This window comes from Penicillium cinerascens, assembly GCF_028974065.1.
Source record: "Penicillium cinerascens strain IBT 15544 chromosome Unknown scaffold_4_segment0_segment1, whole genome shotgun sequence".
In the NCBI taxonomy this organism is placed as follows: Eukaryota; Fungi; Ascomycota; class Eurotiomycetes; order Eurotiales; family Aspergillaceae; genus Penicillium; species Penicillium cinerascens.
Genome location: NW_026695298.1, coordinates 3,658,079 through 3,681,332, shown reverse-complemented (window position 1 = coordinate 3,681,332; position 23,254 = coordinate 3,658,079). Strand labels below are relative to the sequence as shown.

At 52.3% G+C, this 23,254-nt stretch overlaps 10 protein-coding genes across 10 annotated transcripts; 1 reads left to right on the top strand and 9 right to left on the bottom strand.

The window, feature by feature from the left end:
- Positions 1-287: 287 nt before the first annotated feature.
- On the bottom strand, positions 288-1,606 carry sfh5 (CRAL/TRIO domain protein; the record flags this gene model as incomplete). The annotated part of the gene is made up of 2 exons (XM_058457570.1): positions 288-915; positions 972-1,606. 2 exons carry the CDS (start codon positions 1,604-1,606, stop codon positions 288-290), a joined length of 1,263 nt encoding a protein of 420 aa, XP_058304469.1.
- Positions 1,607-2,276: 670 nt separating this feature from the next.
- N7498_010513 (F-box protein) lies at positions 2,277-3,638 on the bottom strand (the record flags this gene model as incomplete). The annotated part of the gene is made up of 1 exon (XM_058457569.1): positions 2,277-3,638. One exon carries the CDS (start codon positions 3,636-3,638, stop codon positions 2,277-2,279), a length of 1,362 nt encoding a protein of 453 aa, XP_058304468.1.
- Positions 3,639-4,713: 1,075 nt separating this feature from the next.
- Positions 4,714-5,386, top strand: N7498_010512 (GNAT family N-acetyltransferase; the record flags this gene model as incomplete). Its single annotated transcript, XM_058457568.1, has 2 exons — positions 4,714-4,868; positions 4,945-5,386. The coding sequence occupies 2 exons, from the start codon at positions 4,714-4,716 to the stop codon at positions 5,384-5,386; spliced, it is 597 nt and encodes a 198-aa protein (XP_058304467.1).
- A 434-nt stretch (positions 5,387-5,820) lies between these two features.
- On the bottom strand, positions 5,821-6,870 carry N7498_010511 (PP1-complex regulatory subunit GLC8; the record flags this gene model as incomplete). The annotated part of the gene is made up of 3 exons (XM_058457567.1): positions 5,821-5,946; positions 6,004-6,709; positions 6,804-6,870. The coding sequence occupies 3 exons, from the start codon at positions 6,868-6,870 to the stop codon at positions 5,841-5,843; spliced, it is 879 nt and encodes a 292-aa protein (XP_058304466.1). The 3' UTR covers positions 5,821-5,840.
- A 628-nt stretch (positions 6,871-7,498) lies between these two features.
- On the bottom strand, positions 7,499-12,517 carry N7498_010510 (uncharacterized protein; the record flags this gene model as incomplete). Its single annotated transcript, XM_058457566.1, has 4 exons — positions 12,294-12,517; positions 10,856-12,222; positions 10,697-10,806; positions 7,499-10,643 (listed from the first exon to the last, which is right to left on the bottom strand). Exons 1-4 carry the CDS (start codon positions 12,343-12,345, stop codon positions 7,499-7,501), a joined length of 4,674 nt encoding a protein of 1,557 aa, XP_058304465.1. The 5' UTR covers positions 12,346-12,517.
- An 803-nt stretch (positions 12,518-13,320) lies between these two features.
- On the bottom strand, positions 13,321-15,370 carry N7498_010509 (putative chromatin assembly factor 1 subunit A; the record flags this gene model as incomplete). The annotated part of the gene is made up of 3 exons (XM_058457565.1): positions 13,321-13,420; positions 13,477-14,606; positions 14,666-15,370. The coding sequence occupies 3 exons, from the start codon at positions 15,368-15,370 to the stop codon at positions 13,321-13,323; spliced, it is 1,935 nt and encodes a 644-aa protein (XP_058304464.1).
- A 932-nt stretch (positions 15,371-16,302) lies between these two features.
- On the bottom strand, positions 16,303-17,397 carry N7498_010508 (uncharacterized protein; the record flags this gene model as incomplete). The annotated part of the gene is made up of 1 exon (XM_058457564.1): positions 16,303-17,397. The coding sequence occupies one exon, from the start codon at positions 17,395-17,397 to the stop codon at positions 16,303-16,305; it is 1,095 nt and encodes a 364-aa protein (XP_058304463.1).
- Positions 17,398-18,210: 813 nt separating this feature from the next.
- Positions 18,211-18,456, bottom strand: N7498_010507 (uncharacterized protein; the record flags this gene model as incomplete). The annotated part of the gene is made up of 1 exon (XM_058457563.1): positions 18,211-18,456. One exon carries the CDS (start codon positions 18,454-18,456, stop codon positions 18,211-18,213), a length of 246 nt encoding a protein of 81 aa, XP_058304462.1.
- Positions 18,457-20,265: 1,809 nt separating this feature from the next.
- N7498_010506 (CaiB/BaiF CoA transferase family protein) lies at positions 20,266-21,457 on the bottom strand (the record flags this gene model as incomplete). The annotated part of the gene is made up of 2 exons (XM_058457562.1): positions 20,266-21,347; positions 21,400-21,457. 2 exons carry the CDS (start codon positions 21,455-21,457, stop codon positions 20,266-20,268), a joined length of 1,140 nt encoding a protein of 379 aa, XP_058304461.1.
- A 356-nt stretch (positions 21,458-21,813) lies between these two features.
- N7498_010505 (cytochrome P450) lies at positions 21,814-23,206 on the bottom strand (the record flags this gene model as incomplete). Its single annotated transcript, XM_058457561.1, has 3 exons — positions 21,814-22,247; positions 22,305-22,721; positions 23,092-23,206. 3 exons carry the CDS (start codon positions 23,204-23,206, stop codon positions 21,814-21,816), a joined length of 966 nt encoding a protein of 321 aa, XP_058304460.1.
- Between the last annotated feature and the right edge of the window lie 48 nt (positions 23,207-23,254).

Below are 23,254 nucleotides of genomic sequence, written 5' to 3'. Positions count from 1 at the left end.
TCAAAATAAGACCTGATACAACGATTGACGTCGACCTGGATGATGTCGCAATGTGAAGGAGTGAGCTCGGCGATGAGTGAAGTTGCGCGGGTGGTGCTACCGCGTCCCGTACGAGCTTTATGCTCTCTCCGTCGAACAACACTGACAATGTGAGGGGGAAAATGCTTATTATCTTTCACTGGCAAACACACTCTAATGAAATAATTGAATTGATTCGGACTAAAAACAAGAGTGGAGAGTGCTGACTACTGCTCCTCCGGGTATCACAACAGATTGCTCGCGAGTTACTACTTGGAATCTTCTTTCGCATCAAGCTTAGGCTCCTCCTCTTTAACGGGCTCCTCCTCGGTGGTATCCTGAGTAGGCTCAGTCTTTGCTGGCTCCTCAGTCTTGGCAGGGCTTTCTTGAGCAGTGCTCTCGCCCGCAGCGTCTGTAGGCTTGGTTCCCTCGTTCGTCTTCTTCTCTTCCTTGTCCTCGACCAACGGAACAGCCCGTGCCTCGTCTTTCAGATCCGCTCCCTTTCCACCGTAGGCCTTGGGGATCTTGTCTGCCACGGAAGTAGGGAACTCACGAGCCAGATTGACGCCATTGGTGATGGGGTGGAACTTGCGAGTGGTGTTGCGGCTCAGAATGAGCTTCATGGCAGTGAACATCCAACCCATGATAGCAGGGACGTTGACAAAGAACTTCTCCCGCAATAGCTCAGGGTAGGCGGTGGAGAATACATCGATGACCTTCTTGGTAGCAGTCCGAACGCTGGGGTCCATGCGAAAGAACTTTACGTTGAGGTAGTCGTGGACCTGAATCATCTGGTAGGGATCCTTTTCGCCGTCGTAGTCGATAACGGAAGTGGCATCCTTCATCTTCAGATCTTGCACGGCCATCTCCATCAGGGCAGCACGCCATTTGACGAACCTGGTTGTTGTCAGTTTCATTGCTCATCGTAAGTCGAGATTGGCAGTGCCACTCACTCGTCAGCATCCGCAAATGTTGCTGTCATGTCCTTCACTGCACCGTAAATGTTCCATGTGAACACCAGAGGGCGACCGTCCTCCTCGTATGTCGTCAGGTAACCCAGGCCACCGTATCTGGTCGCGCTGTATCGCCCGGACTCAACCAACTCAAGTGGGTTCGTCTCCTTGCGCCACTCGAGAGCTTTGGCCAGTTGATCCTCCGCTGCCTGGAGGTTGCCCTCGTTGGCACGCAGGAACTTGATCAGTACATTGACGGTAGGGATGTCCTCGCTACCCTTCAGGGAAACACCCCACATCTCATTATAGCCGGTCTTGCGGAGAATCTCGGGAAGGTGGTCAAAGAATTGTTCAAGGGACGGAATATTGGTCAGGTATGCGGGCTTCTGAGGTTTCTGCTCCTCAGGCGTGGCTTCAGACTCCGGTGCAGCAGCAGTGGCAGCAGAAGCATCTTGGGTAGGCTCCTCAGCCTTGAGATTCTCGCAATTGGCGGGTTCATCTGCCTGGGGTGCAACATCCTTGTCGGTGTTTTCGGTGACAGGAGCGGGAGTCTCAGCGGGCTTGTCGGTAGCTTCCACAGCCTCGCCCTTCTCGGGTTCAGCAGGGGTTTGTTCGACTGGCTTCTGGTCTGACATGGTGTTCAATGATCAGGAGAAAAGGTAGATGGAAAGGAAGTGAAACAGCTCAGGGGAAAAGAAGGGCAGGGGCCAGCTGCCTTGTCAACAAACCACTTATCAATCGGGTCCGGCGCGCCCCACCTGTCATCCGCAACGGCAGTTCAACTTTACCTTGAAATCCGACATCCCACCGTGTTCTGCTTACTATTTTCATATTTAGGGCTGGGAGGTTCATTTTCATGTGCCAGTATCCATTTACTACGATGTTGAGAAAAGGGCACCGGAACCATAGCAGTGTCATTTGCGTATCTCAAAGTCGATCGGCAGGCCGGCATCGGTCTAGCCCTGAGTTCGAAGTCCCGCGATCCAAGCCTTTGGACGTTCGTTCATGAAGAATATTGAAAATGGTCACACAGCATCTGATGAGCAAAGAGCCAGGGAGCTTGTTGAAACAGCTGCTATTAATCCTCCTCTTTCTAGCGACGCATGACTCCATCGGCGAGGTGCTTATAGGAGGGATTTTCTTTAGTGACTTGTTGGGGAATAAGCTATGCCCGTCATACCAAGTCTTCGCACTACACTCCTTCGAATAACTAAACGAATACCTAGTAAGATATCTAAAATACGGCATTCGAAACTTGGGGCAATCACTGGATTGTCAAAGCAGGAAGTAGAATAAATACTGCCTTCAGTATGCAGATAATGACCACCCGAAATTAAATCCATAAGATTGCGCCTCAACAGTGTACATTTGCTTTGGTTTCCCGCAGTCTAGAGAATTTTGCCGAATAACCCTGAGGCCTATGATATTGTGCTCCAAAATACCAAGGAGGAGAGGCCACCGCCGGACAATTTTGGCCGGGACTGGCTTTTCCGTCATCTCATGCGTATGAAGTGAGCATATATAAAGTGCGCCTGGTCTTGTATTGCTGGGCTGTTCAAATATAGCCAGAAGACGAGCATCGTCAGAGATGGCTAATATCGTCTTGTGACATTGGCCGAGAGGCAATTTGGCAGGATTCCAACGGGGATCGTCCTTCATGGCGACTTGTTCATCGGTCGATTTGTTCTGATATGCAACCTCCCATGCGATGGCAGCATTTCCATCACTGCTTTGGCTGCATAGTCCATATGAAGTTTGATTTCCTCGCTGCATAATGGCGACAAAGGACTGCGGATGGCCCGAACGTGGCCGAGATGGATTTTCTGGGTGGTTTCCAGTGCAAGGTAACAATCTTACACCGCGAAGACCAAACCAGTCGATTCGAGGTACTGTGTCGGATGCTAAGTAGACGTTGCTTAAGGCCGTTTGCCAATATTCCAGACCACTTAACGAGGCTCCCGTGGACTTCGTGCCGAAACCGCGATATTGAACAACCGTCGCACCTCCACGGTTGATTTCACAGCGTAACAATGTGTCCGACTCTGCAAACTCGACGCTCTGTGCCCAGTTGAGCGAAGTGCCTTGGAATGCGCACTCCACATGATCTTCGGAAGTCAGGCCTACTCCAACGGAATAGATGTGCACTTTGTTTCCTAGCGCCACAGCTACCAAATCTTGTTTGCCCGATAGAGCAATCTGGTATCTGGCGGCTTGGCCCCCCGAACAAAACCATTGCTGTGCTTTACTGACTTCCCCTGGCCGTGGAAAGATTGAGGGGCTTAGTGTAAGCTGAATTGTGCCCAACGGCGAAGCGATCTTCAGGTCTAGCCCTTGCATCTCGGTCCAAATTTTCCCCTGGGTAGACCAGATGGGAACATTGTTTGCGCAGTTCGACCGTGAATTGCGGATCTTTTTGCAATTGCTGACCCGAAGTCCAAGTAACTGGGTTTTCGAGATGTAATTGAACCACGACACCAAATCAGTGTAGGAAGTGTTATCGGGCAGCGAGTCTGTCATCGGTGTGCTTTTCAGTTGTTTCCGGAGAACATAATGAGCCAGAGCATAATCGCGCCATGTTCGGCATGTTCGCGTCACAGAATAGAATGACTCGATGTCGAGATATAGCAAGATTTTCTGAAACAACTCCAACGGAAGGCCGAGTGTCATTTCGACTTTAATTTGAGTTGCATTGAATGAACATCCCTGGGGTGGATTTGAAGTTGAACAAATCATCACGGAATAAGAGTGACGTTGGCCAAATTAAGTGGCGCAAAAGCAATTGTGCATACTGCCTCAACAAAAGGAAATGTTCAGCTGAACGCAGGGGTCATGCAAGGGACACTTTTTTTCTTTGTGCCCTTTATATCTGGAGTTCAGCTGCGCTGATCTTACTCCATATTCACCTGAGTGCCCCCAAGGTAGATAGGTAAAAAAAACTCCAATCTCTAAAAAGCAAGTTTATCTATGGCAGCCCATCTCACTGAACCGGCTTACAATAAAGAGTCGCTTTAACTGAGTTAGTCGCATGCATTTTGCATTCCAGTCCCTTCTCGTTACCCCTTGGGCGAGGGGCCTTGTCATCGGGGAAGGTAACGGGTGCTCTCCAACAGAAACAACATCGAAAGATTTTTCTTGACTATGATTCAATTATTCATGTTTCTGACATCTGAACAAGATCTAGGACTGCACGGAAAACCGATCGCCTCCATAGAGTTCATTCCCACTTCTCAAATTCAGACCTACAGTTGGGGATTGTTAGTCAAAACGTTTATTTGAACCTGCCTTCCCGATCCAGAACGCATATATATACAAGCAACGAAGATAAACTCACTGCGCCAAGAACCAATTACCCCCCATGTGCTAGATAAATGCTTCCATAGAGCCTTTCATCTTCTATCAAGGCCTTTCTTCCCATGTGGAGATGTATAGGGTTTCTCGACTTTGGTTTCCCTTTAGAGTAGCAATAGTCGCGTATGAAATCACGCTGGACTGAGACTGTTCAGTGCTGTGGTTATTTTAAGAGAATAGATAGATTAAAGAGCTTGAGAACAATAATTCAACCGGTGACATCTCCGTATAGAATTTTGGAAAATAGTTCCATGGAGGGCACCAAAGCCGGCTTAGTGCTGACCACATCCACCGGGAATCATCCCGCAAAGTCTGCCCCCGCAATCAAAAGCTCTATACAACCTCCCAAGAATACACCTGTTCACCCGAGCAACCCAAACGAACGATCGATGCAATGGACGACATATTACCGCGCCAGCCAATTAGTGTCATCGTCCCAGCGGAAGCACCATCCATAGAGAGTGAGCGACTACTTCTCCGCCCCGTCACCGAGGCCGACCTGCCCGCCCTGTTTGCCATTCGCTCGAGACCAGAAGTGGCTCGATCCAAGTAAGCAAAGCATCTGCCCATCAAACATGAAAAATCACCTCAAAGTTCACTCTAAGTACTGTACTGACAAGCCCAGTCACCCCAAAACCCCGTTCTCATCAATTGAACAAACCCGCGAATGGATCACCAGCAAGATATTCACCTCGGGCAACTCCGACGTGATGGGGCGCTCCTTTAACTATGCCATCTTGGATAAATCACTGCCCGAAACGCCTCTGATCGGCTATGTAAGTATCAACGAAGTAGTGCCCTGTCCTGAGATCGGGTACTCGCTGCTTCCCGAGTCGTGGGGGAAAGGGTTTGCCACCGAAGCGCTGCAGTTGATGTTGAAGGTTTGGTGGGGATTGCCGAGACGGAACTGGGGCGATGAGAGTGAGGTCGAGAGGGTTTTTGCTATCAGTGAGAGGGGGAATGTCGGGAGTTGTAAGGTGTTGAGGAAGTGTGGGTTTAAAATTGAAAAGGAGGTGGATTTGGAGGTGGATGAGCTTTTTGTTTGGAGTTTGGAGAAACCGCGATGAGTTTGACATACGAGATTGTATTTATGCACGGGCGGTGGCTCTTGCAAGGTTGAAGAGCGACCACTTGAAGGATGTAGTATAGGTATAGCCGCAGGGCTAAGCGGAATACCTGATCTATGACCCAAGTTAAAAGCCATTAGGTGCCAACCATCGGCAGATCTACGGCGAAAAGGATTTAATGTCTAAGTTGAGAGCGCCGTGGTAGCGCTCTCGATGCGTATCATTGAACGTGCGCGAAACCCAGAAACGACAAGAAAAAAAACGCACTCTGGATGCCTAGCAGCTCGTATACATAAATAGAACGCGGAAGTAATGTGAAACCAAAAAGCCGCTGGGGAATATACAGAGAAAAAAGAAAAGCGTAGATCGTATCATGTTAACACGGACTGGAGACATCGTGAGAAGACACAGAGACAAGGCTTGAGACCAAGGCTAGAATATGCAGTCAGACTATCTATTGTCCGTTGCGAAAGCGCTCGGGCATTTGGGGAACCGAGGGCGGGGGACCAGACTCGGTCTCGTCCTCGTCTTCTTCCATCTCATCCGCCTCTTCGGGGTGCCTAAACTATTGTGTTAGTTGTGTGAAAACAAGGAGCAGAGAGACCGGTAAAACATACGCAAGCAGGTCCTTGATGTTCTTCATTTCGTAATGCTTTTTCCGATGCTCCTCAAACTGGCGATGCTTTTCCTTCGCCTCCTCGGTCGTCACAAGTCCGTCACCATTCTCCGTTCCGACAACGACGTGCTTCTCGCCCTTGTGCGAGTCCGTGCTCATACTCCGGTCACGGTAGATCCGGGGATCAGACCCAGCCGGTTCACCGAGCGAGTCCTCCTCGGGCTCACCGAGCTCCAGATCCGGAATGTCGTCTTCCGAGAGACCCTTCCTGTGGCTTCCGCCCTTAGTCGAGCGGTCTAGTTCATCGACCACGATACCCTGCGCGTCGATAAGGTTCTCCTGTGCTTCATCGAGGCGGATCTCCTCGTCGTCCTCGGTCGGATCGTAGTGCGGGGCATAGGGCGTCTTGGGCTCGTCGATCTTCATCTTGGCGGTGCGTTCCTGCTCTGTTAGGTACAGGTTCGCTTCGTCCCACTTCAGACGAGGGGCGTTGTCGTCTTCGTGGTTGCTGGCCATAGACTGTCGGCGAGACGAGCCTGGTCGTGCTGCATTGGAGGAAGACCGGCGCCGCCCGGCGTTCTGGAGAGTATTCTGCAGCGTGAGGTCCTTGGCCTCGCCGGTCTCGGGGATTGTGGGAACAGTAGGCGGACTGAAAGTCGCAGCAGCTGCAGGAGCTGTAGAGTAAGAGTGGGAGTTTTTCAAGATGCCTGTATCGCGAGTCATAGGTGAGTCAGTTTACATATGCACGGATTTCCGTCGAGTTGGAACTTGTCGACGCGCCCCCCCCCTTGAATAGCTCACCTCTTGGCCGTGCATGCACGTTGTCGGTGCTGTTTGCCTTGGCCGGCATATGCGGTGCGGTCGTCATCTTGGATGGTGGGGGAGGAGGAAGAGTGCCGTCCGATTTTCAAGTGGACGTGGACACTCAGAAGGATAAGGGTGGGATACGAGGTGTTGTGTCAGGCGTTGTGTCAGATGCGAGCTCAGCTGAAACCTGGGCTGATGGTGAGTAAGAAATCTTGGAAGTGTAGATTATAAAGGCGAGGAGCACAGAGCGCAGAGCAACGAGTCAGCTGTGAGTTTGAAGGAAGGCGGTAGGTGGGCCCATGACGTCGGCCTCGGCGCCTGACGTCTTCCTTGTTGGGTAGACGCGGGGGAATACTACCATGCTACGTATCACGGCTATCTAAATCATTGTCTCTCCTTAGGTAGAGATAGCTACGAAGATTGGCTTCCTCTACTGTTTTAAGCGTAGAAATTTCGTCATTAGGCAGAATCAAATCAGGTACAGGCCTGTCGGTCTTTCAATGCACAGGCAACGCCGTGATACTCCGCCTACATACAGCCCCGAGTACTGAAGACACCATGAATCGAATCTCTAACACCAGATGAATCGCCCGAATGGGAGGGTATCTGTATATGCAAAAAGCCAAGGCCCGCCTCGTACAGCCAAGAAAGGAAAGAATTGTAGGAAAGAATGAGAAAACATGAAAAGATCATGCAATAGAATCGAACTCTTCTCGCTCGCGGAGTCGATTCCGCGCGAGAAGATCACCCCCACTGGCAGATAGCTGCATCCAGTGCAGTGCCAGGCACATACTCTGGGGGTCGGATTTAGAGTCCTTACCGCGTCGATACATCATCTCCGCCTTGAAGGTGTCCCGCGGTCGAGTCAACGGCAGAGTCACGCGCGGTAGCAGCTCGGGGTGCGTGAGATAGAGAATAGCCAGCTCGCGCTGTGCGACCGCGTTGCCCTCTTTGGCGGTGATGATCCACATTGAAGCCGCATCTTCAATGGCATGACCGGGCCGGGGATAGAAATCGGACCCGGGGAGCGGATGTCGTCGCATGAGCTCCTGCGAAACGATGCGGTCTGCTATTTCGACCATGCTATGACATACCTCGTCCTTGAGGCTCAGTGCGGCAAGACCAAACTGAAGAAAGGCCGTGCCGCGGTCGGTCTTGCTGAGTTGGTCTCCAGGTACAAAGGCAGAGATAAACTGCAGATCTCGGAAGAGGGTCTTTGGTTTCACATCCAGGATCAAGTCTCGGAGCGTGGATACAATCTGATCCTCGGATGGAGCCGAGTAGTCCGACCTTTGTGAGCCACAGGTGATGGAACCGGGCGGAGAAGAAGTGGTTAGCCCAACATCTACTTGGAGCGTAGTTGCGTGATTTTCCGAAAAGCTGTGGCGAGTGGTGCGTTGCCGTGGGCGAGAGCAATGGTTTCGTCCCATGTCATCATCACCAACCGGCCCCGTAGCCGTGTTATGCGAGCTAGCATCATGTGATGAAATTAGAGACGCAACTACTAATGACCGCAGATCACGCAGCGCATTCAATTTGACAAATGGGTTGCCGTGACGCGAAAATACTTCGATCAGCCGGCGGAAGACTGCCCTGTATGAGAAGGCACCCTCGTCCTCGCTCTGGGATCCCTGTTCACCCTTGGGTGTCTTTGTACTGGTAGTGCTGCGAACTCGCATAACAGGGGAATCCAGAGACCTGCTCCGTCGACTCCCGGATGGTCGTCGCTGCTCGCGAAGATGCTTCGACCGCTCGTCATAGTCAGAGTAGAACTTTTGAATAGCTGCCCGTTTCTGCATTTGCACCCGAATGCGTGTTTGATCGAGGGTATTGGTGAACCAAGCATCCGTTTCACTACCACAGCTCCACACCGGCGACCCTAGGTCACTCAAAAGTAGACTTGTCAGGGTTTGACGTAGGTCGTCCATGAATGCTGTTTTGCCATGGGTCTTGCGCTCGGCTCGACGAGGCTGTCGAGTTGCAGTCTCACTGAACATGGATGACGGTCGTGAGTAAACACTTGACACGCTAGCCGCATACATGGGATGTCTCTGTGGCGTCGACCAAAAAGTACTGCATGTGTCTGCAGTTGAGGTTGAGGCGGCTCGTCCTGGGGATTCCCCGATGGAGGACACATCGATGGAGGGCACGTCTCGTTGAGGCCGGTATTTGTCAGAGATGAAGCTCTGAATGGACGGCTTGCGCCCCAGAGATGACATGTCCTGAGATAAGCGAGGCAACGGGTCAGGAAGGAAGGTGTTGCCCGCGTATAAGTGAGAAGGCTGAAGAGGGTCCTCGCTGGCAGTTGTGGAAGGCCGAGGAGTGGTGGGTATGGAGAGACCAGGGAAGGGGCGGGATCCGTAGCCTTCATATCTTGCTCGCTCTCGCGGGAACAATTCACTGGCCCAAAGCACCGGCGTTTCCGACATTGTTTCACCAACAAGACGATTGATGCTGGTCCGAACCTCGTAGCAGAACCGATGAATTCGCTCCTCACCCTTGCAGAAGTTTTCGATTGCATTGTGGGCCAGCCACTTGCGAGTGAGTTCGACCTGTTCGTCAGACAATTTCTTCGGACCGCCTTGGCTACTTGGTGCCTTCATCATGTTCATGACTTGCAGCTCGGGCTTTTGGAACAAAGACCCTCCAAGTGATCGAGCTCCTCGAGATCGCCTATCGTCATAGTCGGCAGACGTTCTCGCCGAATATATCATAGTCTTCAGAGCCATGGCGACATTTCTAGCTTCCTCGTACCGCATGGAGTTTTTGACATCGGTCATGTACCACATTTTGTTGCGGACCTTGGAGATCGTGCCCATTAAATCCTTGACTTGGGTTTGGAGCCGCCATAAGCTCTGATCAAGAGACACAAAATCACTCTCGCAACGTTCAATAATGACTCGTGACTTCTTCAAGGAGCGAATGCATGACTCGTGCATAGGGCCCAGGATCCAAGAATCGTCCGCATGAGAAGAGTCATTCAGACCTTGTCGGAGTTGCCGTGACGCATTCCACCAGTAGTGTGCTCCAACAAAGTCAGAATAATGGTGAGTCGAGGCCATGGCTTGATTGAATCGATGCTTCAACGAGAGTGGACTCGACTGTAAAGACCTAGGCAGTCGATCATGATCATCCGAGTAATAAACATGGTTCTCCTTCACTAAGCGGACAATGGCCGTTTGCAAGGCCTCGTGATTCTCCTCCAGACCTAGGGTCGTTGAGTGGGTGTCATCATCACTATCGTGGACCGATACCCTCGCCGATTCATTCTCACAATCCGGAAGTAGACTCCAGGTCAGACCTTGGCCATCTTTGGCGATGGAAAATATTGTCCAGTGTTCATCTGACGGGTGCTCCAACCTCGGCCGCCCCTGTGGCTCGTCGATATCTGTCAACTCGAAGCGAATTCGAGCCGCGGGCAGGCCTAAGCCTTTTTCTGATAGGAAGATAGGCGAAGATTCCATGGAAGAGATGGAGCCCATTTGAGAGGGTGGTGCATCATTGTTGGGTCGGAAGAAGCCAGGTTCCAGATGTGGTTCAGAGCGAAGGTTGTAGGAGGATGAAACGCTGGAGGGCCAGGAAGAGTGGCCGGCAGAAGCTAGGGAAGAGTGAACTGAAGGACACGATTGTGGGAAAAGAGCGTCTAATAGGGTAAGTATATCTGTGGCGGACAACAAGACAAAATTTGACGAAGAATTTCGGCGACATGAAAGATCTGCAAGTGAGGTGGAGACTGCCTTGGTTGAGGATTCAGTTGGGACTGAACTTTGGAAGCGCAAAAGCATATTGCCAACATGCTGCTTGATTGTCGGGCGCAATATTGAAAAGTGGTTCCTAGTGGGTGATCAGTAACTCCGCGCAGGCAGAAAGAGCGAGATTCAACGTACATAGAGCGTAACACGGCAAATACTTGAGAGTAAGCGCGGAGGCCAACTTGGCCAAGCAGCTTCTCGCGAGCATCTTTCCGAATATGAAAGTCCAGTAACAAACCATGAGTCTGAAGACAAACCGTCAATAATAGTTCACCCAAGGGCAGAGGATCATACCTCGGGGTACGTCAAAGCGCTATAGAGGAACTTTGGGAAGAACCACTGAACAAAGAGATACTCCAGGAAGCGACTGCGGCTGTCAGGATGATCCAATTTCTGGAGAACAGCTTTGGCAAACTGAAGAACAGCACGAGGAAAGCCACCATCGGGATCATCGAGCAAGCGGAACAAGTCATCCACGGCAGAAGCAAAGAACTCCTCGGCGACATCCGTCCTGAGGGGATCCAAGGCTTCGGCCGCAAAATCCAATCCAGCCGGGGTATCTATATGTTCCAAAAGAAAGGCGCCGGTTTGCAGGATATCCATGAGATAGAGCTCAAACTTGGGCCTGGCTTTCCAATTGCTGCCAGTGGCCCAGGAAGAGAGGACCTGGCCGATAAGAGGGTAAAATTTACTGCTGCCATGGGACATTAGTTGGGCGCAGACAGACGACCAGACATCAATGCGCAGCCTGGCCTCGGGCGTCTCGAACTCCAGCGGCGCGGCAAACACGTTACAAAGCAAGATGGATAACGGATCGGTTCTTTCAAAGGCATACGCATGGTCCTTGAACGGGGCGGACTGGACCGGGTTTCGATTAAAGGAATATTGGCTCCGAGAGCGAGAGGAAGAAGGGAATGCAGGGTCTCCAGAATCCAATGTGGTGGCCGGAGAGGTGAAAGCGGCCAACTGCGCGGAGTTGAAACTGCGCAAACGATCGACCAAGAACTGGGGATCAGAGCGAACCAGTCGCAAAATTTCCAAAAGGTCTGCGCGGGATTGGGGGCTTAGTTGATGAAAGAAATCAGAGCCGTCTAGGACGGGATCCGAGGATGGTTGGTGATCGTCCAGATCCAGCTGGTCGTCGCGCCGTGCGCTGGACACGCACGACTCCTGGAGGTCATAGAGCATGTGATAAAGGGCAACGAAATTGGCCTTGTCATCATGTTTAAGAGCTTCGACCAGACCACGCTGGACAGTATTCCCGATGCGGATCATGCGCGACGAAACCCCGATAGACACCTTGGCGGCGCGCAGCCGTTTTTCCAGGGACTTCCTTTGGGTCTGTTTACGCTGGCTCTGGCGATATCGGGTGGCAAAATCTTCAAAAGAGACCTTGGGCTCATCATCCTGGGCAGGCATCGCGGGAGTTTTGGTTTCGCCGTGTCCGAGGTGTTTGTCCGCTATTAACCTGGAACTGGAACTGGAACTGGAACGGCCCGATCCACCCAACTCACCTGGCCCCACGCTGGGTTCGACGGGCGCAAACACAGGGGACACGGTCGCTGGCGGCGACGCTGGTGAAGGAGGAAGAGGTATCGATGCGGGATCCGCTAGATGCGATGGATCACATGGTGGATCAGTCTGGAGGGGAATCCGCACGGCTGCAGCAGATTAGATCGGGACGTCAGGCACCGAAAACATTCTCCACAACACAAAAGGAAAAAGTACGTACTGGTCGTAGAAGCCACAGAGGAGGAGGGATCCTCCAGAGGGCGGTCCACCATCTCGTTTGTAGTCGCGCCAGAGGGAGTGCACCGTTGCAAAATGCCCCTGGCCGTGGGCTGATCCTTATCGCATGATTCTATCGCGGGGCAAGAGACCGACTGCTCATCCGAGCGACGCACCCGGTCGAGGGGAGAGCAACACGGGAGGTCCAGGATGGAATATAGAGGGAGAAGAGGGGTTGAATGTTGTAAGAGACCACGATCGGGGAGTTAATAAAAATTCACGTTGATGCAGAACAAGGCCAAAAGAAGGCGACTCGAAGCGGACAGTTGCAGATGGCGATTCCAGACGAAGCAAGTACTGGTACTTTGAGCGCGGAGGCCGGGACGGGCTATTCGTGCAGGAATTTCGAACAACGGATAGAAGCAAGGAGTACCGAGTACACGGGCGTGCGATGCGTTGGCACTGCATGCACGACTGAGCTGGTCGCTCTCCGCGCCCGTGTCTGATTCGCCCGTCGCCCTCCTTGGTCTCGGCGGAGTCAACTTCTGCTGTTCACGCTGGCAGCCAATGACGTCTCAAGTCCTGCGTCTTGACTGGTCCGAGTCTTGGGGTTGATGGGTTCCGTGAAGACGGGGGAAAGGGCCGTTGGGGGTGGTCGTGTCACTATATCGAGACAGAAGCAAAACCAGCCAGGTCCAGCCCCATCCTATAGATAGACGCGTTCTACGGGTCTTCGATCCCGGAACGAGATGAGTCGACCTGCAGGATGCTCGCATGCCGGATGCTACACATCTACCGTTCTCATGACCGTCGCTATGCAATTGGCCACCCCTGCAATCGCCTGCAGATGCACTAGTACACTTCATCTAATCCACCCCCTTCCCCGAGATCACAGATCTAGTCGCCGGAAATAGCAGGGTTTCATTGTCATGGTTCTCATAGCAGATGCTGAATCCTCATCAACCCAAACGCCGCCACAGTAAATGCATCTTATCCCACAGCGCCTACAAATATAGCATCACATATGGATATCACCGGCACACCCACTTCTTATCAACTTCTTTTTGTCCTACGCGGACAGCAACCTGGTCCAGTGTCGCTTTGAGGGTCTCTTTCGACACCTTTGGGAATCTGGATGTGTTGTTAGCACGTAGTATAGAAATGTGGTGCCACTCCCGGGAACATACTTCTTCTTCAGGATCTCCACCAGCCCGATTTTGCTGAGATCGCTACCATCCACGGCCTGCTTAAACTCATCAAGCGATTCCGGAGGGAACGGTTTCTTCGCCTTCGACGTTGGCGGCGCCAGAGCACTGCTGACTGCGGGGGCATTCGTGGTGGGATTCACCCGGAACGCTTCCAACCCATTCATAGCAACCCGCCCCTTTGGCGCCGCGGGTTCGGCCCGAGGCTTCTGCCAGTATGCAGTCGAGAACGGATTGATCGGGAATTTGACCGCGTCCAATAGCGTTTCGATTCGGTAGCTCTTTAACCCAGGATCGACACCGTCTGACGCCCAACGGATTCCACTGGAGACAGGTTCAAGCTCGCCGACGATGAGTCGTCGCTTGCCCCCGGCTAGCGCATCGTCCTCGTCATCCAGGAACCCGTCCATATCGTCTTCCCCGTCATCACTCATCTCGTCTTCGTCCTCTGAGTTAAGGTCTTCTCCCTCCTCGGGCTCCTCCCACTCGGCCTCCGAGTCGTAGTCATAGTTGGTATCGGGTAAACCGCGGTGGTACGGATTGCGACAGAGCTTCTTGACTGACGGCTCGGGCACGGTGCGCGTGTATGTGCCTTGGTAGGGGGGCCGGACATCCTCTCCGAACTTGAGGGACTTTATCGTTATTTTCCGGAGAAGATTGTGCAAATTCTGAACCCGCGCGGGGTCTTGTTTGACGCCAGGCTGCGATGATAGCTCACTTGCAAGTTGGATCTTCTGTAAAACCTCCTTAACGGGCCGGTTGTTTCGACCTCGGCGTCGGCTGAACGGAATAATGTTAAAGACCTCGGATGGCTTAAACGGTATAGGTTGACTTGAGGTGTTATCGGGATGCATATAGCCGTCGATTTTCTGGCGGACATGCTGCAGGGCTTCGGAGTCCCGCTCGAAGCGATGAGGGGGTGCGACAACCGTGTGCGACTGAAGGAAGAACTCGGGGAATGCCTTCTGGTAATCGGACTGGGTGTCTTGAGAGGCTTCCGTGGAGTTATCGACAGCAGTGGAAGCTGCCTTCCTCGGGGAGGCCGGTGCAGCTCCAGTGGGAGCTGAGGGGAGCCGCGGTTTGGCAAAGAATGAATTCAGCTTGGGTTGCGCCTAAATGAAGTGTTAGTAGGACCACGTGTGGAGATGGAAGACCCTTCAACGGGATTCACCTTCTCCTTTTTCTGTTTCTCTTCTTCCTTGCGACGCTTCTCCTCCTCCTTGGCAGCTTCTCTAGCGGCCTTCTCCTCTTCCTTCGCTTTCTTCTTCTCCTCTCGCTGCTTTTTCTCTTCTTCCTTTTCGGCTTCACGCTTCTTCTTTTCTTCCTCCTTCAAACGCTTCTCTTCCTCCTTGGCAGCATCGCGCTTCTTCTTCTCTTCTTCTTTTAAGCGCTTCTCCTCCTCCTTTTTGTGTTTCTCCTCCGCTTTCTGACGCTCCTTCTCCTCCTTCTCTTGCTGCTTGGCTTGTTGACTAGTCGGGGACAACTTGCGCTTCTTAGCAACGGGAGTGGCAATCGGGCCAGATTTCGTCGGAGAGCCACTGCCAATTTGTTGGGCAGGGTTGGATTCGGTAGATACACCCACAGTAGGTGTCACAGTAGCAGACGCGATACTCTTATCATTGTTCATGATGGGTACTTCCAAAGTGAAGGAATGTCGGCTGGATGGTGATGCAGATTGTTTAATGGGTACAGAAAGGGACGGGTCGTGATTCTCTTGGTTTCCTTTGGAGGTATCCGGGAAGGAACGTTTGGGGCTTGGGGGAGGATTCCCCGCCCCATCAACTTCGTGGATAGAGCGTTTTCGAGGCCCCGGTGAGGGTGATGCCGGAACAGACTGGGCCGCTGGCATTGGAGATAAGCTCATTTCGGTATCCATGAGCGTCGCAGGGAGGGGAGGTTGAAACGGGTCAGGGTCATACGGGCCGAGGGCTAGGGATGTTCAAACATGAATTGGACAAAACCGTGATGAAAGGAAGGAAGTTCGTAAAGGATTTGAAGGAATGATGGTACAACGAGGCCAACTCGAACGGAGTGATCTCCAGATCCGGAGGGAGAGGAACTGTGGGTTGACAGGGACGCGTTAATCGTTTCGCGCGGCGCGTCCGATAAGGCACGTGTCTGCTTATGTCATGGCCCTGACGATGTGAGGAATTACTTGCGTGAACAGCTGGATGGATCATAAATGCAAAAGAATGAGATGGAATGGGGCAGCTTCACTCGCAAAGATGGTACTACCTCTGACTTGTGACATTGCTCGAATTGTAAAGGTAGTCAGTACCTAGGAGTTCCGGATTTATCCATCCAGGTGATCGCACCAGACTCTAAACAAAATCTACAATTACACTCGAGTTTACATTCTACAGGCGAAGCCTTCCGAGGTATCTACAGAGGACTATATTTGGACTATAGGTATTTTTCATGTTACAATTATTCATTCTTCAGGTTGGAAGTTATGGATAAAGAAAGCCGGGATGAGCCCGGATGCAGATGTAACAGGGTAAGTAGATAAAGCCAACCCATCAACTTCTTGAGCATTAAGGTGTGCGATGCCACAAGAGCACTAATTTGAGAGGGCCACCGCAAAGAGTAAAAGAGGGCAGAGAATATTGACATAAAGGTGGCCTTGGCGAGCCATCAAGACCGGCCAAAGGCAACCAGACACGACGATTCGGCGGAGAGATATTATGTGCAGCGTCGGTGGTAGTAATAGGAAAGCAAGTAAAGATCATGAGGAAGGTGAAGTGAAAAAAAAAGAGGAAAGAAATATAAGGACAAGCGCTGCGTGAAGAAATATCAACCCGAGGCGCCTCAGTCGCTGAGGTCGGGATTGGCAACAAATAGTCGCACATTGGTCATGGAAGTTGTTCGTTCGTCCACACTGCCGCGCCGCCGTAACTCGTCTGCCTTCTTGGCTTTCTGGGCTGCTTGATCTGCGGCGCTGGGAGCCTGCATGTCGGGGACCCAGTCCTCTATCTCACTGCTGTTCGTCGTGTGGGTTGTGGCCGCGTCGTCCTTGACCAGAGACGATACTCGACTCTTTTCCTCCTCCTGAATCTCCGCCGGGGTGTTTTCAGACACACCCGGTAGGTCGGTCTTCTCGTTGGGCGGGGTGCTGTTGCTACCCATTGTACCCTGCGGCCGCTGGTATCCACTAGGGTAGCGGGCACTCGCAATCGAGCTGCGGCCGCTGCCTGTTCTTCGGTGCATAGCAACACCCTCGGCGCTGCGGTCATCCTCTTCCTCTTCGCCGATTTCGTTGGCACTGAGTCGGACGGGCACCTTCGCGCCCACCAGGTTTGACGGCGAAAAGTCCAGGCCACCCTTGGTGTGTCGAATCTTGCCACTGTTCCCTGATCGCCGGGCGCCTGCGCCGTGGACTTCCAGGTACGCGCGCTTCTTGTCGCGAATCGCCTGCTCGCGCATTCGAGCGTCTTGGGGCTGGGCACGATCGCACCAGACGGTGGCCTTCTGTCTTCGCATGAGAGCTACATATCCGAGCTGCGAGCTGGCGGAGCGGTTGGAAGCGCTTCGCCGGATATCTGGGTCTGTCTGCGGCATCATGTTGTTACCGGTCGAGTTGGTGGAAGTGGTTGTGCTGGACATGCGTCGGGACGGGGAGATGACCGGAGGAGTCATGGTATGTGGGGAGACGGCGGCAGGCGGAACCCCTTGGTACTGCTGCGAGGCGGAGCCGTGGGGGAGAACGCTGGAAGAGGTAGTACGAGTACGGCTGTGGGTGGTTTGGGCAGCGGCAGAGTGTGACGCTAGGGATCGAGGAGCATCATAGGCTTGGTATGGGTAAGCAGGTTGGGCAGAGCCGGATATAGGCTTGCGGGATGGAGGGCCCTGGTGGATGGGCATGCGAAATTCGGTCATGTTGGGCGGGAGCTGGACACCAGCCATGTAATCCGCACTTGCGGCTGATAAGGGATGTCAGGTGAGCACGCTCGGTCGCAAGGGAGCACGTGCTGGGGTGTTTCCCTGGAGATGATAGCGGACCAGCGTAATCGCAGAGCACGTCTTCTTATTCAGAAGTGGTCTGCGATAGCGATGGCGCGCCGCTGACAGATAAATGGATCTGCGGGTTCAGCGCCCACCGCAGTATGCAGCCACCGGGGACCCTTTGAGAGAGTAGAAGCGGAGAGTCTTGATTGAAGATCTCGGGAGGCCAAGGGAGCTAGGAAACAGAGGGCGATTCAATGGCGATAGACCATTGGCTTTGTCGATTACCGAGAGTAAGGTGAAAGATGAAGAGAGGGTCAAGTGGTGGTGAAAACGGTGGGTGCGTGGGTGCCCAATTGGCAATGCAGCACTCTTCCGACTCCTTCGATCAGGTATAAAAAGAACAAGAAGTTGAGGAGGTTGCTGGATGAGAATGAGACGAGCAAGTCGCAACGAACAGGGGGAGGGGGGAGCAAAAGAGACTTAGCCGTACCAGCTGGGCTTGATTGGCCGGTACCGCGGAACCCGGCGGACCTGAAGTTGCTGAGCCACAGCGTTTTTGCAAATACACGTATTTTTCACTTTGCTCCGTGCAACGCTGTCTTCAGTGCGCCCTACGCTTATGGTACCCGTGCCTGGGACTGGTAGCATTAGGGCTACAGATTGGCCTTTTTCTCCTCTCTTTGAAACGCCACATGCCCGTACTCGCGAAACCCCGCGTTGCGCTCGCATAGAATCATCGCCCGTCCAAAGTAATTCGTCTAGTCATATGTGTCATGCACCGCTAGACTTTCCCATCCCACCTATGTACACGAAGTACCCCGTGTGGTCCTCCACCGGCTCCACCATCCACCCGCCCGTCATCCTAATACAGTACATCCGGGCACCGTTGAGACAATGCTGGTCCACAGATTCCACATCTTCGCCCATCCTTCGGGAGTGTGCCAGATAGACGGCCGTTACGGTGACGGGAGCTCCATTGCCCCGGCTCTTGGGGTTAGGCGAGATCTCGGAGATCATGGCATGGTTTGCTGCTAGCAAAACATACCGCTGATGCAGATTTTCTCGTACTATAGCCCTTGTCGGAACAGCCTTCTGATCTAGGGCTTTCACCCACCAACAGAAAGGTGGGACGTGGCCTGGCCCCAGGAAATCTGCTGGAAGCCAGGTCACTGCTCTAGAATATTCTCTATGTGCAACCAGATCTAGACCTCCCAGGTGGAGAGGTCGTCGATCTGGACGCTCTCCTGGATGGGCAGGATGATCGTTTGAGTGGGGTTGCCGCGCACCCCATACCGATAACAATGTGCTTATATCGATTGCGGATTTATTGACAAATTCCAGGTTTGAACGTAGAGATTCAATCAACAGCTTCTTCTATATTCCCAATACTACAAATTTGCAAATTCCAATTGCCGTTGCCGAGAGCCGATCACAGCGGGTTGATCAGCTAGATAGCTGTGCGGGGTATACGTCCTTGTACACAGGGATCGACATCCCCAACGTCCCATGGTCATAAAATGCACCAATCACTCTGCGTTTCTCTATCTGCTGCTTGCAGCACGGCATAATAACCTTGCAATCTTGGAGATCTGTCAGTGCCGAATACTGAGAATTGGAGAACAAGTGGCTCCGCGTTACAGCAAACAGAGCTGTATCTATGGCTATGTTCGTTTTCGCAAATTCGAAGGCTAGCGCCGTGACCTACAGCCGCCGCGGAAATGATCCCGCCACTTGGCATCGCTTCATTGGTAATGTGGTAATGCAAGATCAATGCTTGAAATTACGACGCGATAGACGATGATCATCCTATTAAGGAACATTCCACCCTGGCCGCTCCCTGTACGTCAGGTGATTCAAAAAGCTAGAGATGAAAAGGTCATTGGTGCAGTTGCCATAATGCCGAACAAAGAACCCCTTGATATCAGATCATTCCGCTTCGCAATGCGGAGTCTGGGGTCAAACTATAGCCAAATGCTACATTCCAGTGGCAAACCCCGATGTATTGCCAGCTAACGTCATGAGATGGCAAAGTGACGGCTTAGGAATTTGCAAACTTGGAATCGCAGTTTTACACTTACGGTTTCGTGATGGTTGGATATACCATGATGACACGTGCTCCGGTATCGAAGGCTGGAAGTAATGGCTTGATGGAGGGCCTATTTTCTATAAACAAAATTTTGAATCTACCATTTTGGTTGGGAGATCGAGATCGAGTGAGCCACAGCTGGGCAGGGCATAGCTGATATGGCGGACAGAGTCATGGGTTCGAATGCTGGGCAAAGTGTCTCGGTTCAGGAAGGACGTTTCTTAACTCGGACAGCACTATTTGCTGCTAAATTTGAATCCATGGTTTTCGCCTGAATCAACCAAAAAGCTTTTACCCAATTTGTCAAGAATCATTGGCCAAGCTAATAAAAAGCCAAGCGCTGAGGTGAACACAGGCGGCAAGAGTAGGGCTGAGTCGCCGTAATTTAAAAAATACGGAAACTGCAAATTCGCCTGCTGAGCCACATCCGCACGTGGAATGTGGTACTGGTGGGACTGGATTGGGAAATTTGTTAGTCATGACGTCAAGATGTTTCAGTTCTTCCGGGGGTTTCACCGCAGCTGAGAAAAAGAGTAACTATGGCTGGTGACGCTTTGATAATGTAGCCCAAATAGGATTGATTAAGCGTGTCTTGCATGGATAACATTACCGTGCGGGTGAGACATGCTGGACACTTTAAATTGCGAAGTTTATGTGAGACCTGAAAGGCTATGTACAGTGGGAAAACCAAAAATCTGCTGGAAACGGTTATGTGTGGGTCAGTTCCGCCTGAGGCAGTTTCACAGCTTCGCTCTGCCGTCTATGGAGACGAGGGCCCCGTCCTCTCGGGCAAGGAAGTCCTGGTTAGGCTCCCAGCCCATCCACGCTTGCAAGGTCTCTTCACCCCCGTCACCAGGCACGAGTCCACCACCGGTCCAAGCACCTTCATCTGCTTTGATGGGGAGAGAGGGCGTGCGGGACAAGTGAACGGCCGGACGCTGCTCATAGCCCGAAGCCTGAAGCTCGCCATGCTCAAGGACGGGCGTAGCGCAGGCATCGGTACCGTCAAAGACAGCCTCCCATTCGGCACGAGTCTTCTCCTTGAAACGGCGGGTAAAGATGTCGCGAAGGACGGGCCAGTTTTCCCTATCTTCCCGCTTTGGTATCGATTTCGGATCGAGTTCTAATCCGCGTAGCAATGCTGCGTAGAACTGCGGCTCCAAGGCACCGACGGCGAAGTATTTCCCGGAGTCCTTGGTTTCGTAGGTATCATAGTATGGACATCCACTATCTAACAAGTTCTCTCCTCGGGGCCCATCCCACGCGGGGGAATTTTGGGCCAGTCGGGGGAAAGTGGCTAGGTAGGCTGAGCCGTCAACCATGTTGGCTTCGACAACTTGTCCACGGCCGGTGGTAGAGCGCGAGATGATTGCTAGCAAGATTCCTAAGAAACACATAGCACCACCACCGGCGAAATCGCCAAGAATGTTGCCCGGTGCATAAGGCTTGTCTCCCGCTCGCCCTAACATGGATAGGACGCCTGATACGGCGATATAGTTGATGTCATGGCCTGCCATGTCCTTGTACTTGCCATCGCGTCGAAATCCTGTCATGCGCGCGACGATGAGCCGAGGGTTGTGCTTGAGGAGGACTTCGGTTGGGGAAAGACCGAGGCGCTCGAGGACTCCCGGGCGGAATGGGTCGATCAAGACATCGGTTGCGGTGAGCAGGCGGAGGAGAACATCCCGGGACTTTGCTTCGCGCAGGTCGAGTGTAATTGAAGTTTTGCGCCGAGTCAGCTGGTCACCACTGAAAGCATTGGGGCGATCGATTCGAAGAACGGATGCGCCGTAGTCGGCTAAAAGAAGACCAGCGAAGGGGCCTGCGGGGAATGATCAATGCGAGTTTGTCGAGTTTGGGGATAGGGATACTACCTGGGGCTAGACCGGCTAGCTCAACGACCTTAATTCCTTTCAACGGTGGAGCAGACATTTTGGAGTGTCGGAAGCTGGAAGACGTTCGTTCATAGTTGAAGTATTTAAGGTCGACCGGATCTTCGCAACCGAGGTCCGTGGCTGCCGATTGCGGGGGAACCATGTGTGCGCACAACTTTATACTTTCGGCATTGATAACATTTTCGAAGATTTAATAGCCTACTTAGAATTCAAGGTCGAGATAGGATTCACTAGACCCCGGGTACATAGACTATCAATTCAAATAAGCGACGGTTGTATTCATTGAGCCGTGGCATCTCCCGCTAGTTATTGTGTCCTTCAAACGGGCCAGGATAGTTGACATAATTCAATAGTCCAATCCAAAACCCAACGTTGCATCACTCCCTCTCGGCCCTACGAGAAGTCCTCGAGGACAATCTCCTCGCGACGCCGGCGAATCGAGATCTTTGCCAGTCGATTGGCGTTCCACGCAAATCCATATTTCTGCGGGGCGGGAATAGACCCTTCTGCCAGTTTGAAATCATACTTCAAAAGCATGTGGCACAGGAAGATCTTGAGCTCGTTGGCAGCAAAGAATCGACCGGGACAAGCATGATTGCCAAAGCCGAATCCCATGTGCTCGGGGGATGGCGACACGAGCTGAGCATGAGTTTCCCGACCAGGCGTCTGCCGCATTTTCAAAAAGCGATAAGGACCAAATACCAGAGGGTTCTCGTAAAAATCCGAATCCCAGTTCCAGTCGGCTGCCACAAGTAGACCTGTGTTTTTCGGGATTTTGGTTCCGTCGCTGAGTTGGAGGTCTTTTTCAACGAGGCGACGCATCGACACTTGGAATCCAGGTCAGAGCACATCCAAGCGATAGCTGTTTCTTTTGAAGGACTCACCATTACTGATAGGCTTCACCCTTTGCGACTCCTTCAGGAAACTGTCCATCAACTGGAGCTTGTACATGGCCGCTTTCCTCCATCCCTCGCTCGATATCACGGAGATAACCTCTTTTCGTAACTCCTCGACAACTGCTTGTCTCTCACACAGATCATAGATTGCCTGAGTCAACATGTCTGATGTAGTGTGGATTGCTGCGAATGAGAAGGTTAACTGCATGGCAGCGGGGTCATAACAGCGGCCTTTGGCAACCTGATCCAGCCACTCCATAGCATCGTTGTACCGCGGAAGTGACTTTCCTTGCCTGAAAGCAATTTCTTTAGTTTTTCTTCTTTCCTGGAGAACCGGGTTGATGATTTCCTCCGCCTCGTGGAGGTCTTGTTGAACCTGGCGATAGGATGCGAGGAACTGTGCGACTAATGGGCGGATGATTTGCGGTCAAAGTCGAAGCTGGTCTGCCGCGATGACGGAGTGCACAGTATGGTTGACGGTGATTTGTAGCCAATCGGCGTTGCGGCAGATTTGCTCGCCCAGGAACACCCTTGAGGATAATTGGGCGACGATCTGGAGGATGCTTGACCGCAAGGATACATCGTGCCATTCTCGATGAACATTAGCTTGAATCACACGACTTCCAAGTTTTGCGGCAGATGACCCACTCTCTTCATCCGTCCATTTATCTCGGAGACTAACTACGGTCTCCTCTGACAGAGGCTTTGTGAAACTCCCTATTATACTAATGAGAAGGGGATCGGCTTGTTTCCATTCACTGATGGGTGAACCTACCGAGTGCTTGCGTGAGTTTCATGCGCGCCGCATCTTGGAAGATTCCAGCGCCCTTTTCGAACTGAGCAAATGGGGAAAACCCTGCGATATGGGCATGGAAATCGATGCTCAACATTTTGTGGAAGCGGAGTGTGGGAAGCCTGGCGATCTCATTCGCGAATTT